The sequence below is a fragment of the Apodemus sylvaticus genome, chromosome 10 (assembly GCF_947179515.1).
Source record: "Apodemus sylvaticus chromosome 10, mApoSyl1.1, whole genome shotgun sequence".
In the NCBI taxonomy this organism is placed as follows: Eukaryota; Metazoa; Chordata; class Mammalia; order Rodentia; family Muridae; genus Apodemus; species Apodemus sylvaticus.
The window spans coordinates 13439521-13460673 of NC_067481.1; the positions used below are offsets into that span (position 1 = coordinate 13439521).

The 21153-nt window shown below is 46.4% G+C and overlaps 1 protein-coding gene and 1 pseudogene across 10 annotated transcripts in view; one reads left to right on the top strand and one right to left on the bottom strand.

The window, feature by feature from the left end:
• Arsg (arylsulfatase G) overlaps nucleotides 1-21153 on the bottom strand; it is a 134854-nt gene that overhangs the window by 63675 nt on the left and 50026 nt on the right. For 6 of the 10 annotated variants that reach the window (XM_052194729.1, XM_052194732.1, XM_052194735.1 and 3 more), the window contains one exon: nucleotides 16984-17869. In XM_052194729.1, coding sequence (XP_052050689.1) covers nucleotides 16984-17201 — 218 coding nt within the window. In that variant the 5' untranslated portion in view covers nucleotides 17202-17869. Of the gene's footprint in view, nucleotides 1-16983; nucleotides 17870-18777; nucleotides 18927-20207; nucleotides 20713-21153 lie in introns of all 10 variants that reach the window. The other 4 variants (XM_052194731.1, XM_052194725.1, XM_052194728.1 and 1 more) reach the window with 4 other exon arrangements.
• On the top strand, nucleotides 7310-7428 carry LOC127695647 (uncharacterized; annotated as a pseudogene).

The following is a 21153-nucleotide window of genomic DNA, read 5'->3' on the forward strand; positions in this document are numbered from 1 at the left end:
GCGGGAGGTAGAGCCCCAGGAGTGACCCTCAGAAGGTTGAGTCAACCCTTGTTCCAGACTGACCTGTGAACAGTCACCGGAGGTGAACAGTCCCGTGTCAGGTTCCCACTGCTGCCGCCAACAGAAAGCCCCTCCTGCCACTGTGCCTGCCAACTAGGATGGAACTGTCCTCTTTAAAACCATGGGCCTAAATAAACTAGTAAGTACGATTGCTTAGGAAGAAGAGAAAGTAAATGGGGTACCGTCCTACATGGGGCGGGCTCTTCAGCCTCCAGGCAATCACACAGCCTTTGACATATTCCCCACAGCACAGAACCCTAATTCTCTGCTTTTCTACTTGGGGCAGCCTGAAGCTGGCCGCATCTCCTTTTGGAAGGTGGGATTTACATCCCCTCCCTTAAATCCGGGTTGGGCCAGTGGTTGTTTTCCTGACTAATAGGATAATACCACAGAAGCAAAGCTGCCAGTCTCTGGGCTCTGGCCTTACTAAGATTGGCAGTCTCTACTCTTTCTCTCGAAACACTCAGGGAGCCACCATATAAAAAGTGGGAACATCGTGAGACCACCATACTGGAAAGGCTGTCTGTAGATGCTCTGGCCGGTGACCTCAGCTGAGGTCATCACCGTGGAGACAGCAGCCCTGTGAACACAGCTGTCCCCAGACCCCTGTCCTGACCACCTGCTTGCTGAATTGTACCTAGTGACCTTCAGCAGCACACTGAGAATGACAAATGCCCAGCTAGGTGGGTCCTGAGCCACAACAAAATGGCTGCTGTCTGAAGCCCAGGACATGTGGGGAGGTCGAGGCAGTCCGTTATTTGGATTCCACTGCAAGGCAATGTCTAGCTCTCTTCACAATATTTGGACACACACACACATACACAGCCAGTATGGGAATAACCAAAAAAGGAGTATGAAATACATTCTGAATGGACAATGCCAGTACCCTCTGGGCTTGTCTACACGATAACATATCTGGTTTTGTTACATTATAAAAAAGTCTTGAACAGGCAGTGGTGGCACATGCCTTTAATCCCAGCACTTGGGAGGCAGAGGCAGGTGGATTTCTGAGTTTGAGGCCAGCCTGGTCTACAGAGTAGATTCCAGGACAGCCAGGGCTACACAGAGAAACCCTGTCTAAGAAAAAAAAAAAAAAAAAAAAAAAAAAAAAACCAAAACTTACAAACAACAACAACAACAACAAAAACAACGAAAACCCCAAAAAACAAAAAGTAAACAAACAAAAAAATCAAACAAACCTAAGTCTTTCTCACTACAGAGACCCAGGCTTCCTTCCCAGAAGACAGGTTAATTCCTAACCAAACTCCCTTTTTAAAAATGAAAAGAGCCGGGCAGTGGTGGCGCACACCTGTAATCCCAGTACTCTGGGAGGCAGAGACATGCGGATTTCTGAGTTCGAGGCCAGCCTGGTCTACAGAGTGAGCTCCAGGACAACTAGGACTATATGGAGAAACCCTGTCTCGAAAAAAGAAAAAAACAATAAATAAATAAATAAATAAATAAATAAATAAGAAAGAAAGAAAGAAAGAAAGAAAGAAAGAAAGAAAGAAAGAAAGAAAGAAAAGAAAAAGAGAGACAGATTTTCACTGTATAGCCCAGGATAGCCTGACCATCTCTAATGTGGCCCAAGCTGGCCCAATCACAATACCCTATCTACCCCTTTTTGGGATTCCAGGCTCCTGCCACCACACCTGTCCCTAAAACTGTATATATGTATGTGGCATTCATATATGTGTTCATGTATGTGCATGTTTGTGTATATATATGTTGGTATGTGTACCTGCTTCTGCATGCATTTCCAGCACATGGGATTATATTACAATCATGAATCACCACCGTACTTGGTTTTTTTTTTTAATATCCGTTCTAAAGATAAAACTCAAACACATTATCGACTCAGCTCTATTATCTCCCCCTGACTTGAAACCATTTTTATTCAAGTGACAAACAGCAAAGGGGACACCCTCAGAGAGAAAGACAACTGCACTGTAAGGTCCCAGGCCTGCCGGCCAGGAAGCATGTTCCAGTCCTGGTGCTATGCTCTTGGCAACAGTCTGCACGACACCTCCTATGATGCCTCCCTGTGACAGAATGAGGTCAGGGACCATGCCTGTGCTGACACACACTGCCAGGTTTGCATAAAACTTGGTGAGGCTCTCCCTTCGATCTTCCGGGAGATCCTGGACTCAGAGCCAGGGAGCTCCACCTGCCAGTGTGTCCAATCTGGCTCCTCCGTCTCCTGGGGGCTAAGGAAGGTACCTGTGCCGTTCCTTCCCACAGTATCCGGGTGCTTGAGATGACATTTCTTTTCTTTCCTTTTTTAAAGATGTATTTATTTATTATATGTAAATACACTATAGCTGTCTTCAGACACCCCAAAAGAGGGCGTCAGATCTCATTACAGAGAGATTGTGAGCCACCATGTGGTCACTGGGATTTGAACTCAGGACCTCTGGAAGAGCAATCAGTGCTCCTAACCACTAAGCTATCTCTCCAGCCCTGGGATGACATTTCTAAGCATAGGTTTGCTCAAAATACTTCCAGCAGCCCAGACATATTAGGATCCCAGGGCTCAAACTCCTAAGAGAAAACCTTGGATGCTGATATTACAGGCAACTATAAATGGCAGCCCCAATCTTTCCAAACAGCTACATCCATGACTCACAACTTTACTTCTAAACAAACACCCAGTCTTCCCTCTTGAGAGTGACGTACAAGGACCTGCCTAGCTCACACTCCAAGTGGTCCTCACAATTATCTGATAACCCTCACACCTCAGATGCTTACAAAACACCTCTTATAACCCCGGGCACATTTCCAAGCACTTCACACACATTAAGTCATGAGTATCCGTTGCCCTGGGATTTATTCTGTTTTGAGTACGTAGTTCTGAATGGAATGGCCCAAGCTTGCTAGTGTCGTTTCTACATCCAGCACAATTCACAGTGCCCAAGGGAAAATGAAGAAAGCCAGAGCCCCACTAGCCATTCAACGTGATGGCAGCAAGGGATATCATCTAAGTCTAGCCCTCTGTGCACCTGCCTAGACAACATGCCCGTAAATTCAGGGCCACCTCAAAGTATCAGTCTGGGCTTCCCAGAGCCAGTAAGAAATGACTGTTGGTCCTGTGGGCTCCAAATAGTTCTCCCACAGAACCTATGATTGTCTGCTTTGCCCTGCTCTGCAAGAATGTCTGATTCTTTTTCATATGTGTCTCAAATACCTGTTAGTCCTCTCTAGGATTCTGTAGCTCAGTAAACCCCACCATCTCTCATGACAAAGCATAACCTAAGCCTGGCACACCTGAAACCTAGCGCGGCGGAAGATGGCAGCAAGAGGGTCTCTAATACTGGTGTAAGCCACAGACTGAGTTCTAAGACAAGTTTGGGTTTCACAGCAAGACCATGTCTCCAAATAAAGCAACAATAAAACCCATAATCTCTCCCTCCCTCTCCCGATCCTTTCTTCCCAGCATGCCCTAACAATTCTACTTCCGAATTGCCAAATGCGGTAACTCAGGGAGGAAAGTGTCAGGTCATAATCGATCACCAACAGATGTCAGGGCAGGAATTCCAGGCAGGAACCTAGAGGCAGAAGCTCAGGCAGAAACCACAGAGGAACACTGCTTACTGGCTCACTCCGGCAGACTCGCTGAGCCTGACGACTGCCCGGGGACAGCACTGACAGGAGAACGCTGGGCCCTCCCATATCAACCATTAATCAAGAAGACGGCCCCATAGACTTGCCTGCAGAAGGTGAGACAGGAGGCTGAGACTAAAAGCACTGAGAAGCTTGAATGCAGATCAGGCAGCCCTTGCTAAGAGGAGGCTCTACAGGGAACCTGCTCTAAAAGTCCCCCTTCTTCTAGAAGATGAGTGGGGTTGGATCTCCCTCACCAAGTTACTTGAGAGATCCTCCGAGGAGATGAAGCACATACCGGGCTCACAGCAGGCTTTCAAACCTCATGGTGTCGGTTGATAGCCCTAGTCAAACACAGAGAAAGAGAACATTCCAGCATGGGGTGAGCAGGGCAGGCATGAGTGTTGGGAGCACAGCATGGCGGTCCTGGTGCCCACAGATCTCCAGGGAAGCACAGAGGATTGTGTTTCCTATGGAAAAGATGAAAATCCTCTTCTTCCATCCAGACAGCTGAGAACCAGAAGTGCCTGATAGCCAGGTGATCTGTGTTATCTGTTGGGCCAGGCCATGTAAATCTCCCACAAGCAGGACCAGAGATAGCTAACGGTCTAAGTGACCTCTATGCTATCTGCACTAATGGAGAGCAGACTAGACCCTAAGGCCCTTAAGCTAGTAAAGGTATCGTATCTTTAGAACCCATCTTCTTGGAAGAAACTGAGTTTCAGCGTAATTACCCTTCCTTGTGCAACAGGGATTGCATCACAGCAGAAAACCTTTTTCCGAGTTTTGCTGGGCTTAAACACTCGGGGAATAGGCAGCTTGTGGTCAGACTCCCTAAGTCTGATTCAGGGTGACCAAGTCAATCTGCTCTGGGTTTTCATTCTTATCTCTGAGCCATTTGTTTGCCTGCATGGCACCAATAGGGACCTCCTCACATGAGCAAGTGACATTCCAGGAACAAGTGTGACTTAGCTGCTGGTGAGCCTGCACCAGGCCTCATGTTCCTGCCACAGAGAGGCCATGCTGTCCTCATCCCAAACTCCCAAGTCCACCTACTTCGGTCAGTGAACTAGAAACTGAGGCCTGTGCTTCAAGAATGCAGATCCTTCGCTGGCCTGGGACTCACAATGTAGATGAGACTGTCCTCAGACTCAGAGAGAAGCCTGCCTCTGCCTCTCAAGTGCTAGGATTAAAGGTGTGAACTACACCACCACTCCTGGCTGTGCACATCACCTTAAAAATGATTGGTGGTGGTGGTGGTGGTAGTAGTAGTGGATTGGGGGGAGGGGAGATTAAAGGACATTTTGTGGAATTGGTTTCCACTAATTATTATTATTATCATTATTATTATTATTTATTATTATTATTATCCCCTTCCTCCTCCTCCCTTCCTTCCTCTTCTTTCTCCTCTTCTCCTCCTCCTCCCCCTCCTCCTTCTTTCTCCCTCTCCTCCTTTCCTCTTCTTCTTCCTCCTCTTTCCCCCTCCTCCTCTCCCTCCTTTCTCTTCCTCTTCCTCTTCTTCTTCAGACAGAGTTTCTCTATGTAGCCCTGGCTGGGCTGAGACTCACACTGTACACCAGGCTGGCCTTGAACTAAGATCCCCCTGCCTCTGCCTCCCAAGCTGAGAATAAAAGCATGTGCCACCCACGTGCACCCTTTTTAATTTTTCTTTCCATGTTTGCGTGAATTCCAGCAACTAAACTTCAGTAATCAAGCTTTCTCAGTAAGTGTCTTTAAGCTTTCTTTCTCCAGCCCTGTATGTCACTTCTTGACACTTTCCTCTCGGTGCGGCCATCGAGAAGCCACACGGTCGCACTCCCAAACCACGCTCTGATTCATTTCAGCACACTGACCAGACATCCCACCCCTGGTCCTACCTCTTCAGTGTCTAACTTCCGCTCATTCATCAGAACCCACTCTGCTCTGCCTCAGTCTACCTTTTCAGGATCCTGAGCCCTCGCTGCCTGCTACAAGTTAGTGTGTCCCTCAGCAAAGACGTATATACTGAGGGCTAGGGAGACAGCTCAGTCAGTGCTGCTCCTGCCATGGAAGTATGAGGCCTGAGTTTGGTCCCCAGGACCCACATAAAAAAGGCATCCCGGTCCCACAGGATGAAACAGGAGAACCTCTGAGTATCACCAGCCAGTCCAGGCCAGTCTAGTCAAAAAGGTGTATCCCAGCTCCCCATGAAAGACTCTGGCACACACAAAAAATAAATAAATAAATTGGGACATTCTGGATAGGGGAAGACCAACCAATAATAAATAGTAAAATAAATGTCATCTTTTAAGTAATAAATAAATAAATAAATAAATAAATAAATAAATAAATTTGGGACCAGCAAGAGGGCTGAGCAGGTAAAACCTGCCATGCCTGCCAACCTGCCCGTGAGCTGAGATCTACATTTTGTAAGCGTCTCCCACAGGTTGCCCTCTGACACGGCACAAGGAAGTATTTTTATTTTATTTTATTCTATTCTATTTATTTGGGTTTTTTTTTTTTTTGAGAGGGTTTCTCTGTATAGTCTTTGCTGTCCCAGAACTCACTCTCCTCAACCATCACCAGGCATCTCAAACATCACAGAGATCCATTTGCCTCTGCCTTCCCAGTACTGGGATTAAAGGCACACACCCACACCCATACCCCTACAGCACCTGGCTAAATAAACAATTTTTTAAATCAATAAAATAAAGTGGACAGCTCCTGAATATTCACACTTGAGGTTGACCTCTGTCCATATGCAAGCACACGTATGCATCCCTATCCACACCACTATAAAATGATCTACCAAAGTTCAAATCCCAGTATCCCCAAATGTGACCTCTGTGGGAGCAGAGCCATTGCATGTGCCTCTAGTTTCAGCAGAATCATCCTGGAGTAGGGTGGGTCCTTCCCTAGCTTAACTGATGTCCCTGTCCAAAGAGAGTCAAGAGAGAAGACCGTGTGCAAAGACCCAGACATATACAGAGGGAGGATGTCCCATGAAAAGGGAGACAGATTGCTGTGAGGTCACCATCAGCCCAGGTGGACCGAAGCCAGCAGAAGCTGGAAGAAACCGAGGAACCCCGCCAGCACTTTTGAGGGAGCATGCCTAAAACGCCTTGATTGTCCAGCCTGCAGGATGCAGAGGGCCAATTTCTAAGGTCTCCAACTACTCAAAAGCATTAAAGGTACAAATAGCTATCAGGGCGAGTGGCATAGGCCTATGGTCTACACTTGGAAGACCATGGAGGACAGAAGTTGAAGACCCAACAGTGCAACAGTGAGACCTTGTCTTTGGCACGGGGCAGGGGGCTGTCTTGGAAACTTGCTCTGTAAACCACCTGGCCTCAAACTCAAGCGATATGCCTGCCCAAGTACTGAGACTGAAAGCGTGCAACCAGGGAGACCTTGTCTTAACAAGACAAAATGGGCTGGGGACAGAGCTCAGAGGCAGAGCACTTGCCTGGTGTGCACAAAGCCCTGAGTTCGAAGCCCCCAGTCTGACACCCAGCACCACACAAAGCAGCCAAACTGGGTGTAGTGGAGCATGCCTGCCATGTGTGGGGTAAAGGCAGGAGGAGGGTGAGAGGTTTAAGGATATCCTTGGCTACAACACAATGAGTTCAAGGCTAGCCTGGACTACAGGAGACCACCATGTCTCAGAAGAATGCTCAGTTCAGCAGCACACATACTGAAATTAAAGCAATAAGCAATGCAGAGAAGATTAGCATGGCCCCCTGCTGCTGCAAGGATGATACACAAATTTGTGAAGCATGCTAAATAGTTTTCACAATAGCCCAGTTGTAGTTTTGACCTAGGTATCCAACAAGACAGGCACAGGTAAGGAAGATGATATATGTATATACATACATACATACATACATACATGTACACATATATATACATACATACATATGTACAAACATATATATACCCACATACATACATATATACATATCTATACATACACACATATAAATGCATACACATATACATGTACACACATACATATATGTACATACTTCATACATACATATATATACATATACATTAATAGACACACATATATACAGACAGACAGACAGACATATACAATATAACATTTTCTTCAGTCAGAAAGGAGAACAAAGTTTTGTTTGCCAGGAAAACAGGCACAACTGGAAATCACCTTGTTAAGCAAATTTAGCCAATCACAGAAAGACAAACATCGTATGTCTGTTGTTTTCTCAGTTATGGTTCCTAGATATTAAAGAGAGAAAGAGTCAGTTTAGAGGCACAGGCAAGACCAGGGAAGAAAAACGGGGTTATGAGGGGAAATGTGTTCCGCATACAATACATACACTGTGAAACCGTGAAAAACTAAAGTATACATCGTAAAAGGGAGGAAGATTAAAAGAGGAGCTCGACTGGTCCCTTTCCTTGCCCTTTCAGATTCCACACAAACCTGTCGTTTTCACAGTCTTTGTTTGAACCCCAGAGGGCTAGCCTTGGCTTTGACTCTGGGAGCCTGTGACTGCAGGAGCTGGAGTACACACTCATCTGTCAACATCTGTACCAAGGCCATTAGAGTCCCGAATGGTGTGACACTGCAGCCAGCACACCCACCCTCCATGTGACTCCCTCCTATGGATCTGTTGATGTCTGTGCCCCACCACCACCAACACACACACACACCCACACACACACACACCCCACACCCCCACAGGCGCGCACACACACACACACACACACACACACGCGCGCGCGCGCGCGCGCGCGCAGGCACACACTCACAGACACACTGTGGCCTCAGGACCTTCCATGAACCAATCACGCAACATTACCTCCCCTGACCTTGCTGAGCCAACCCAAACAGGGTTATTCAGAATCCAAACCGGAGACCACATGTGGTGTCTCATGCTGCTAGGGCACTGAAGCAAGAGGGGTGGGTGCCTTAAGTTCTAGGCCAGCCTGGGCTGCATGGTGAGTTCCAGGCTAGCTTGGACTACAGAACGATACCTTGTTATAAAATAAAACACAAGGCTAAGCCTGGCATTTTCTGAATCAGAACAGGAAAGTAACTCCTTCCTCCTGTGATTCTCAACACAGAAGGATATAGCCTTGGGAGAGGAGAAGCCACATTTCCTGTCTCATGGAAGCACTTGAGAGAGAATGGGCGAGCTAGAACAGCCCCGCTCCTGGGTGAAGCTCTTGAGCAGAGCCTGTATTTTGTTGCTGTTGTTCTTGTGCTGGCTGAGCTGCATTGTGCCACAGTTGTGGAGACCTGGGAATTAACCTCAGTGTCGTCAGTAGTGGAGAATGGAAGCCTGGTGGCTCACTGAGGAGGTAGACAGCTCTGCTGCAGGAGAACAGAGAACACGCGGCATTCTGTCAGTGTGTGCATCAGGAAGCACCCCTCCAAAGAAGTTACGTGCGTCTTCACGTTCCATCACAGAGAGAAATGACTACCTAAGCCACACACTGTGAGAATTTATTATATCAGCCAGAGGTAATAAAGTGGGCCGGGGAAGGAAATGCCTTGATGAATTGTTATTCCAGCTCATCCGTTTGTAATTTCTGTCCCGAGCGTGATGTCTCTGTGGACATATGAATGTCACCTTCTTGTAAACCGCCACAGCACACATGTGTCCCCAGCAAGATGTAGCTTTGAGCTCCTTTACGGATTGTGGGTTCTACACAGAAAGGATTTAGGATGGCAACTCTGACCCCAGAGGCACCACCTTGGTGGACTGAGGCTCCTCCAACAATATCTGGCATGTGGAAAAAAAAACTTCAAAAGAGAAAGCTCAGATGGTTTGGTGAGGTCTTCAGAAAGCCTGGCAGGTACCATCTCCCCACTTCCCTAAAACACACAGCTTTAAAACATGGCCCACGTGTGATCTTCCCCTCCCATCTCTCCATGTCCATTTGGTGGGGACTAATGAATAAAGATTAACCCGGCCTTGCAATTTGGGAAGCGCTTTTTTTTTTTTCCTGTGGTTGTTCTTCCCCAAGTCTGTCTGGGCAGGCTCAGGCCAATTCGCCAACAGGGGTCCTCATTAAAGTCTTCGAATACATTGTAAAGCAAAGCTGGAAATAGGAGGCCAGACGCTACAGCAGGCTGCTAACAAGAAAATCAGTACAAATTAAGACACAGCTAGGCAGTAGCCAAGCAACTCGCCGTTGCATAAATTATGTGTATTAGAATTAGGGAGAGAGCGCTGGAAAGTGGCACGGAGAGACACAGGCTGCAGACTGAAGCGTGCCTGGCCTCCATTTACAAAGAATTTAGAATAGATGACATGACAACAGGCTCTCTCGGTGGCAATTGTCTAAATTGCTATGTGACGGGAATAAAAACCACCTTCCTTCCATTCATGATTTAAAGGCTGGGGGGAGGGGCAGAAATGGGTTCTTAAGATCATCTGTTGTGGCTTTCGTGTGCTGAGGGGAAAGGGTTGGGAGGTACTAACCACAGAAATGACTTAGTTAAAGAAACTGACAGTTTGGTTCGGCCTACACATCACCTTCTCTTAAATGGGAAGATGACTGAGTCTTTCCTAAGAATGCTGTTACATCAAACTACCCAGATACACAGACCTCCTGTACACTATAGGCAAAAAAGTGGGTAAAGATGGTGACTTGTGGTTTACTGTTCTACCTCTGCCCCATTGTGAATTCACCGTCTAATTTGGTTTGTGCATCGTTTCCAAGTAAGATTCCTGGAGATGAGTCCAGCCCTGGGCAAACCTTTGCCACATTCCCACCGTGAGCACATATGTGCATGAACAATCGCAAGGCATGCTGGGACAGCTCAGTGACCCCCGGACCTCACGCGGTTCCCCATCAGCAGCACCCCGGAAGATGCTGTCCCAGAAGGACCTCACAACATGTTTCTTTGCCCTCTCTGCTAACATTTTGAGCCATTCCAAGTATTCTAGAATGCTCTATCCATCTGCTGATCCCAAAGTACCTTTTCCTTCCTTTGCCTGGCTAAGACTCGCCTTTAAGGTCTCAACATTGGGGCCTATGACAAATCATCTCCACTGTCACCTTAGCAGGATTTGGCATCGCCATGGAACAGAACCCTTGCTTGTGTGTGAGGGATTTTTTTTTAAATTCGGTTAACTGGTGGTGGGAGGCACCATCTTAAATGTGGGAGGCGCCATTCCCTAGGCTGGGGTTCCAGACTGAATAAAAAGGACTGGAGCTGAGGAAGTGCACTTTTCTCTCTCTGCTTCCTGCCCGTGGCCGCTGGCCTCAGACTCCCTGACATGGTGGACTATGTCGTCAAACCGTGAGCCACGGTAAACCCATCTGTCCATGCCGTTTGTTAGGTGTTTCAGCACAACCAGAAAGTACCTGTAACAGACTCCTGCCTCCCTAGTTGTTTTATTTTTTAAGATATATTTTTTATTTACATTTTAAATGATTTCCCCTTTCCTCGTTCCCCCCTCCCCAAGTCCCACAAGCCCTCTTCCCTCCCTCCTGTTCCCCAATCAACCCCTTCCTGCTTCCCTGTCCTGGTACTCCCCTACACTGCTGCATCAAGCCTTTCCATGACCAGGGGCCTCTCCTTCCTTCTTCTTGGGCATCATTTGATATGTGAATTGTGTCTTGAGTATTCTGAGCTTCTGGGCTAATATCCACTTATTAGTGAGTACATACCATGTGTATTCTTTTGTGACCGGGTTACCTCGCTTAGGATGATATTTTCTAGTTCCACCCATTTGCCTAAGAATTTCATGAATTCATTGTTTTTAAAAGCTGAGTAGTATTCCATTGTGTAAATATACCACATTTTCTGTATCCATTCCTCCATTGAAGGACATCTGGGTTCTTTCCAGCTTCTGGCTAATAGAAATAGAGCTGCTATGAACATAGTGGAGCATGTGTCCTTATTGCATGCCGGGGAATCCTCTGGGTATATGTCCAGGAGCCCTAGTTGTTTTTACCAAAGCGCCCTCTTCTTCCTTGAGCCCCAGTGTCCCTCTAAGGCTATCGAACAGAAGGCGAGAAGCCCAGCACAGATCCTTCCTCGTTTCTCCTTGGGGACCAACATGTAAGGCGGTACTAGCTCTATTCTTGACAGCTCTAAGCTGTCAAGTCCATTGCATCTGGCTCATCCTGAAAGCACCCCAGTGAGGGGAGATGGGTGGCAGTTTCTGTTCTGGGTACACACCACCCCACATTTCTAAAGTGTTTTTTTTTTTAATCTTTATTGGCCATTACGAATCTGTATCTATAAGGTGAGAACTGGCCTCATCACTCTTGGACACTTAATGTTGAATGACGGCACTCATGAGTCGTACAGAGCGACTCGTCGTGACGAATGGGCATCTTTGATCTCATGCTTGGTGAAGCAGGCTGACACCAAGACCCCATTGGTTAATATTTCAGTTCCTTTTTCCTCTTTTTCTGTCAGAGATTCATTACCATCTAGGTCACTGTGTCTCTCCATGGCCCTGTCTATTAAACGGAGCCAAGATGTAAAAGCTGGCATGAGGTTATCTTCCTCTTGTCTGGGCTGACGTGAGCTCGTGACATGACTTTTATGTCCATTTGACCTATTTACTCAAGAGCAAAGCTGGAAAGCTGCCTCTCCCACAATGCAGGGAGCTCACAGGGAGACAGGATGGAAGCTACATCTTGAAGTCAATGGCGAAGGTCAGGAGAAAATGAGGATTTCTCCCAGTAAGTGTCCGCCCATCCCTATAAATGTGTCAGCCTAATGGTTGGGGGTAGGAGGCTTTCTCTTCCTACCAGACGGCAAGAGTTCAGCCTGACTGGCATGTTCCTTTAGGTCACTACAAGCACACACACACACACACACAGGACTGCCAAGGCTTCATATCAGGAGGGGGGAGGATGGAGAGGGAGAGGATGGAGAGGGAAGGGAGGAGGGAGAGGAGGAGGAGAAGGAGGGGGGAGTGGGAGGGGGCAAGGGAGGAAGAATGTTGAGGTGACAGGAAATGTGGTCAATTCTGAGAACAGAAATTAAGTCAGGTATTTGGCTGAACTGACAGCTCAATTCATTACTCACTGAGACCCTTTTAAAAAACACTTCTCAAGTCCCCGAGAGCCTCTGAACTTTGAATAGTGACTATCGATCTTTGGCGCCTGGCTAAGCAACCACCCAAAACTGCTAGCGGCAGTGGCATTGACTTGACCCAGAACTAAACTGGGGGCAAGAGACACGCAGGAAGTAAGAGCCAGGTGCAAAGTGAGCTCGCCCGCTAATCAATACGCTTGAGTAAGCATGCGCACCGCTGCAGGCTTTCGGCTTCACCAGTTAGCCTGGCAAGCAGGAAGCGCGATGTGTGGGCGGGGCTGGCTAGGAGCACCTCCCTAACAGCCAGGGTCATTCTCCTTCTCTCCCACAAAACACCTGTGGGTGGGCGGTGGCAAAGGCCCAGTCAGTGAAATGTGTGCCCTGCAAGCTTAGGACCTGAGGTCAATCTTCAGCATCTGCATTTAAAAGAAAAACTTCAGGTGTGAAGGTGACCACTTAGAGGAAGCGAGTGGATCCCTGGTCAGCGAGAGAAGTGTATCTGGTGAGTTCCAAACCAAAAAAAGACCCTGTCTCGAAACAAACAAAAACCAACCAACCAAACAGCAACAAAACCCAGCGCCAGTCAGAGGGCTTGGTAAGAGCTTGCTGACCAGAGTTTGATCCCAGCTTCTATATGGCGGGCGGAGAGAACCAACTCCTTACAAGCTGTCTTCTGATGTCCACACACTTGCTTTACTACGGAGATCCTCAACCTTCCTAATGCTTCGATCCTTTAATACAATCCCCCACTTCGAGGAGACCCCCAACCGTAAGATTATTTCATTGTTACTTCATAACTGTAATCTTGTCGCTGTTATGAACTGAAATGTAAACAGCAGATATCTCAACCCTGAGAACCCCTACCTTAGGGGAAGCACCCACCTCATGTATTTTTTTTTTTTAAATCAAGAAGTAGGGGCTGGAGAGATAGCTCAACGGTTAAGAGCACTGACTGCTCTTCCAGAGGTCCTGAGTTCAATTTCCAGCAACCACACGGTAGCTCACATCCATCCGTAATGGCATCTGATGCCCTCTTCTGGTGTGTCTGAAGACAGTGACACATATAAAATAAATATTTTTTTTAATCAATAAATAAAAGAATTTAAAAGGTAGACAATATTTGAGGAATGGGCCCCTTTGGCCAGTGTCAGTCGTTACTTAGTTGGAAGGCTGCCTTTCTCACAGTCAATGCACAGAATGGAGAACCGCTTATCTCACGATGGGGCCCCCTCCACCTGACCACCATCACCAGCTCAGATGAGCAGAATAATGGAGCCCCCACCAGACTGGGCTTGTGCCTGGCGGGTTCTGCCAGAATAGGGCATCAGTGAAGCAGTTGGGAAAAGAGGTGACTGAACTTCCCAGGTCTCTTGGAGAAGCCACCGGGATACTCACATAGACACTCTCAAAAATTTAGAAGCCAGGTATGTAGGGAGATCTGTCTGGAGAAACTGTCTCCCTGGGTCGGGGAATTCAACATACAAGACTCAAGACAGACGACAAACATGCTGATGCATGTCTTTAATCTCAGTACTAGGGAGAGAGACACAGACAGAAGTCTGTGAGTTCAAGGCCAGCCTGGACTACAGAACATGTCCCAGGACAGCCAGGGATGTCACACTGAGAAATCCTGTCTTGAAACAAGCAAACAATAACAATGAAATGTCATCTGACATTTTAAAAACTATTGCAGCCAGCTCCCACACACCCTATAGTTTTTGAGATAGGACGGCCTTAAGCTCACCATCTTCCTGACTCGGCTTCTAGCGAGTTGAGAGTACAGGTGAACCCCACGATGCCTCGTTCAAAAGCCCATCTATTGATGAGCGGATATTAATTGCTCGTTACACAGGAAGCCTTGTGCTTGTGCGAGAAGTGGAGAAAAAACAAGTTAGTTTTCTCTTTGAAGCCCAGAGTTAAGAAGGGCCTCTGTGTGTGTGTGTGTGTGTGTGTTTCTGTTGCTGATGCAACAAATTACAACTGCATAGCTTGAAGCAGCAGTGAAGGAAGCCAGAGATTTTAAATGGCTAACCTCAGCAAGGTTGGTTTCTTTTGGAAGCTGAGGGAGAATCTATTCTATCTCTCTCTGAACTTCCTGAGGCTGAGAGCAGTCCTCCTTGGGAGACATATCCCTCTGATCCCTTTCTCCTTATTTTACTGCTTTCAGATCCTCCTTTTTTTTTTTTCCTCATTGGGTTTGGGGCTTAGAGGTAGGAGTGGAAGTCTATGTAGCCCAGGTTAGCCTTAACGCTTGACCTCCCTCCTGTCTAAGACTCCTGCATGCTAGACTCACAGGCCTGTATCACTGAACCCTGTTCCTACACTGTTCCCTGCTCTCCCACAATTCTTACAATGACACTAGTCATTTGCTTCCAACTCTAAACCCACTGTGTTCAAATCATCAAGATCCTTCATTACTTGCTTTTGTGAAGACTCAGGGGTTCTGGGTGTGGGGTCAAAGGTCAGAGCTCACTTCCAGGTTTGAAAACCCACCAGTCACTGAACTTGGGAACCCACCAATCCCTGAGCTTGAAATCTGACTAATCCCTGGACTCACTCCGAACTCAGAACCTGAAATCCCACTAATTCCCACTCTGCAAAACTCCACACACACACACCCCAGGAAACCCTGTGTAAGGCCTGTCTCCAGCTCAGTTCCTTGCTTCTTCTTACCCAAGCAGAGGCAGCCGCTCTCTTGTGTCTTTCCCAACAAATCTAGTGTGAGGTTGGTTGTGAAGTGTGACTTTGTGGAATTCTTTGACTCCTGGTTGCCAGGACACCTTTCCCTTCAAAGCTGCAACACTTCTATAGAGGAGACCCTTCCCCTCAGAACTGTAACACCTACACTGGGTAGACGTGAATTTGGAAAAGGGGAGCTACCACTTAATACAACCCATGTGGTCAGCTATGGAAAGACTCATCATGAAAAGCTTCAAGGGCAGAGCACACCTGACGCATGGGGAACTGAGACTTGAGTGGTGAGCAGCGGACTCAAAACAGGAAGCAGACGGTGAGCACAGGAAGTGTCCACCACACAGGTCAGTTAAGGGAGGCTCACCTAGGCAGGTGACAACTGAAGTCAGCCACAAGATGGAGAGGCAGAGGAGAAGAACGGTTTGTGAGGTGTTTTATGGGGTTTGGGTTTTTAATGCCTCTGAGTGATTGGAAGCAGAATAATCCAGAAAGCTCACCTTGTTTGGGATAAGTATGACGGCTAGAGATGCAAGGGTCTTTATCTCATGGGGGAAAGAGCCAAGCTCTGGAATGTGTGAGGCAGAAACCCTGTGGAGATCTTCCCCAGGCTAGTCAGCTATGCCCCTGCATCCAACTGGACCAACACTGACCAAAAGAAGGTTTGGGGAACTCAAAGGAGTCTGCAAGCCCTTGCTCTTCATCTAAGTGAGCAACAGACCTGGGGTTTGACTGAGACTCTGCCCTATAAACACTACACCTGTCAGACACACACTCACTCCCGTTTGCCATCCCTTAGACGTACATGCCTTAAACGTGCTAGTTGCATCCGTCCACAGATAAACATGTGTGCTCAGTGGCTCTCCATAGGCCATCCATCCCCTTGAGCATCCTTCTCTTCAGAACTCCACAAAACTCCCCAGTGTGAACACATGTGTAATTTGACTATCTACTTTCCTCTTAGCCTGTCTCCCCTTTAGGGAAGTGAGTAAATTGTGGGCAGGGAATTGTGTCTTGTCTACCTCTAAATTCTCAACTCCCAACAAGCCTGCATCTTACCAGGTGAATGGCTAGATGGGGGGATATGTGTATTGGTGGATGGACAGATGACAAATGGATGGTAGGTAAGCGAATGGATGGATTCATGGATGGATGATTGATTGGAGGATGAAGGGATGATGGACAGATGGATGAACATGGGACATACTGATGGATGATAGGAAAGTAAGTGTATACATGGTTTAGATATCTATACGATGCTGTACCAGCTTCTAACACAACAAATCAATAAAGTAATGAAAGTGATATAGACTCATCCATTGCTTATTAAAGTGCTTGATCGGGGCTGGAGAGATGACTCATCAGATAAGAGTGCTTGTTGACCTTAAAGGGGACTTGGGTTCAATTCCCAACACCCATATGTTGGCTTATAATCATCAGTGGTGATCCCAGTTCCTTGGGGGTCCAACAGACATGTATGCACATGATTCACACACATGCACACAGGCAAAACACACAAAATAAAGCAAATAAATCTTAAAAAAAAAAGTACTTACATTGTCTGTACCCCCAACAAAAACTGGAATGACCAAAAGCGTGGCGTGGCATTCGTAACTCACCTCATTCCTTCGGAAGCCATCTTATCAAGATTGGTGGTATCCTTTGTTTCTGCCCAGTTTGCTCCCAGATCACCCCATCCCATGTCATCAGCCAAAATGATCACGATGTTTGGTTTAGGGGCTCTTGTTTTCCCACTGGTGGAGAAATCCACGAGAGGGTAGAGAAATCCAGAAAAAGACATGCCAACCAACAAAACCTTTAGAAAGAGCCAGCCCATGGTAGGACACAGAGATGCCTGTTGTCTAGATTTAGTGCTAACCGACTGTCACCGACTCTCTCGAAGAGTTTTCTCTTTGTTCACCTTCAGTGCAGGAAGTCCACCAAGGAGTCCAGTTGTGAAAAATACACTGGGGTTAGTAATGGCTACTGGGATGGCAGAGGCTACAGAAACAAGGTCCCCATATGGAATCCTAATCCAAGAGAGTCAGGAATGTGTCACCTGGGTTGGCCCCCTCAAGATGTCTTCTCATCACAACTAAATAAGATTACTGACCGGGTATAGCATTCAGATATTAATGTCAATAACCACTCTTGGCCACTTAGCAAGAAGTGACCCTTTGCACTCAGGGAGGCAGGCTAAGGCCACCCCACAAGCCTTGTATCTGCTTAGGACTTCATCTGGTGACTGTGGGATACATTCTCACATCTGCAGAACACCTGGATGTTCTAGAAGCCACCATCAGCCCTCATGTGAGTTTCTGAGTTCCAGATGGTGGAGGTTTCTGTAAGGTTCCATGAAGTAACAAAATCTGACAAGAAACTAGAGTTGAAAGAGCCAGGTCTGTTGTGTTTTACTCGGTAGCTTGGGGAAATAATCACTTTTCCATGCCAACAGATGTTTTCCTTCTTCTTCGGGTGTTTAACTGGCTCGTCAGTTTCTTCCCCCTGGAAAACAGGGATGGCAATAATATTTACAATGGACCTATAGTAACAGGGTTGGCAGTAACATTAGAGAGGACTCCTTTGCAATTCACACACACTATAAATGAAGATAACCGAGCCCCAGTATGCTGGGCAGCTAGTTTCCAGTCTGCTAACCCCTCCCGGAGCACCTCTTCCACCCCTACCGCCACACATGGCCAAACTCATTGAGAATTTTAAAAGATTTTTTTTTAAGTCCCATGATCAAGACAAAATTGTTTAGAATGGCCGTGTTATGACCTAAATGTTTCTGTAAGAAATTCTTGGCATGAGTTTATCTAGGCGACTGAGGATATAACTCTGTTCATAGAGTGCTTGCCAAGCTTACACAAAGCCCTAGGTTCGATCCCCCAACACCTCATAAACCAGGTGTGGTTAGTGTTTGGCTGTGTACCAGGACTTGTGACGTAGAGACAAGAGGACTGGAAGTTTAAAGTCATCCCCAGCACTGAGACCAGCCTGGGACACACACGATGCTATCTGAAAGCAAACAACCAGCATTCCCCAGAGAAATTAATTTGGGTTGAAAAAGAGACTTGTGAAAACAAAGTTTATTATAGATCTAGTTGGAAGATGTAAGTCATTTCTGTAGAACGCTTTCTAATTTTCTGTGTGTCTGTAATTTTCATAATTAAACGCTGCCCCCAAAGTCCCAAAGAATAAATCGAAACATGTTTTTGTGCATTCTAAACATGACATTTTTAGCAAGAAAATCTAGGGCTGGAAGGTGTAGCTCATTGTAGTTTAGCATGCGCAAGGGAGACAAGGCATTACTGTCAAACCCCATTTAGCCAGTGATTCTCATACCTGAGTGTGCATATGAATTAGCAAATTCAGAGCTGGGGATGTAGCTCAGTGTATAGAGTGCTTACCCTCATTCAGTCCTTGGCATTCCATAAACTGTGCATTGGTCAAGTGTATCCATGATCCCAGCACTCTGCAGGTAGGAGCAGGGCAGATAGATCTGAAGTTCAAGGTCACCCTCTACTACATAGCCAATTGAAGACCAGCCAGAGACCCACTTTCAAAAACAAACAAACAAACAAACAAACAAACAAACAATGCCACAAATCAGTAGGAAGGCTGGGACCATTTTCTGTTTGTTGGACTGATTTTCCAAGACAGGATCTTGTGGCCCAAACTCATTATACAGCACAGGATGACCTTGAGTTCCTGATCCTCCTCCTCCTCCTTCTGCTTCTCTCGCTCTGGGATTGCAGGTGCGAGCTGTCACACCTGGCTCAGAGATATGAATTTAAGCAAGCTCCCAGGTGAGAACTACACCCTTCGTCCTCGGTTTGCCCTTGGAATAGTAAGATGTTGGGGAATAAAAATATCACTCCAGGCCTTGAAGCAAAAGGGAACTCCGTGGCCTAAGTGGAGATGACTCAGTTCCGGTGGACAAACCTGAAAGCGAAGTGTGTCAGACTAAGTTCCGAGGCGTGAGGTTAGATATCCGGCTGGAGGTGGCAAATGGGACTGAGAATACAGTCAAGTCACTCCTTGTTTACTTAAAGGCTCTAAACCTGCAAGGTGACAGTGTTGAAATTCTAGAGCAAATAACAGACTTCCACCCATGGAAGATAATCAAAGAACCAATCTGTAAAGTATAAAACTGCGTCAGGGTGGAGCTCTTTCACACGCTATTTCTTTTTTAAAAAATTATGTGTGTGTGTGTGTATGTATATATATATATATATACACATATATATATTCAAATTATATATATGATATATTATATATCATATATATTCAAATTATGTTTCTTTGTGAGCCAAGCACAGTGGTATGCTTCTTTTAATCCTAGCACTTGGGAGGCAGATGCAGGTGGATCTCTAATGACTTTGGGGCCAGGGACTGGTCTCTGTAGCAAATTCCAGGCCAGCCAGGACTATAAAGTGAGACGCCCATCTCAAAAAGAAAAAAACAGTTACACGCTTCCATGCCTAAGTTCGTTCACACAAACCATTGCCCTCACATGTGGAGGCCAGAGGACAGCTTGCAGGACTCGGGTCTCTCCTTCCATCCAGTGGGTCCCAGGGATCAAACTCATGCTGTTAGACTTGATGGTAAGCGCCTTTACCCACTGAGTCAATCCCCAGTGTCAGACATTATGACCAGCTAACCTGGCTGTTAGCTTCAGTGGATGGGAGTTCTAGAAGATCTCGATTTAAAAAAAAAAAAAAAAAAAAGCAAACGAATGGACAGACATCCTTGATCAAAATAAACAAAAGTCCTATCTGGAGGCCCACGAGCCAACTGTTTGGAAATGAAAACCCTTCCACTTCCCAAAAGAACTTACTTCACACTTGATTATTCAAGTGGTATTCACTGATCTCGAGATCCCAAAGACTTCCCCCTTTCTGGAAGACTCTTGCAGAAGGAGGGTACTCAGTAAATACTTGTTCACCTGCTGGTTAATTCCCAGCCTCCTTTTACCCATGAGCAACAGCCACAGGGAGACTTTTCTTCTTAAAGTCTTTTGGCTTAGGGCATTAGTATGGCCTCATTTCTGGTCAATAATCCATCTCTGGATGACCTGACCTTACAAGAATTCCGGGGGTGGGGGGGAAGAATTCATTTAAGAAGGAAGCTAAAATTAAAGTGGAAATCAAACTAGATTTGTTTTCTTTTGGAGATCCATGGCAAGGCATTCTTTTGAGGATTTTCGAAAGGAAGCATTAATGCTGCACTTTGAATCTTCATAGAATAGAAATGAGGTCACTTAGCCAGCTGACTACTGCAGAATTCTTCACATCCATACCTCCAAGGGCACATTTCAGCCCTTTCTGCTCATTTACTTCTTTCTTTAACCAAAGAAAAGAGACAAACTAGTCAGTCAAAGGATGGACTTAAACCACAGGCTTCAGTGAAGATTCACAATGAAATTCTACAGTCTTTGTCCTAAAGAAAATGGCCCCCATGTACTGCCCTGGGACATCATGATCTGATGTCACTTTCCCAACTCGGTTTTTATGAATGAATCGCTTTCAGGATGGAGGGACTAGAGAGACCACCGAAGTGATTAAGATAGAGCTGTTGGTAAAGTACTTGCTATGAAAGTGTGAAGACGTGAGTTCAAACCCAGAATCCACAAAAGACCAGTGTGGGGCTAAGGGCTGCTCCTCCCAGCACACAGATCTCTGAGGGTTTCTGGCCAACCAACCTAACCCAATTAGCAAATTCCTGGCCAGTGAAAGACCTCGCCTTTGAGGTTAACTTCTGCTCTTGACACACATGTGCAGCCA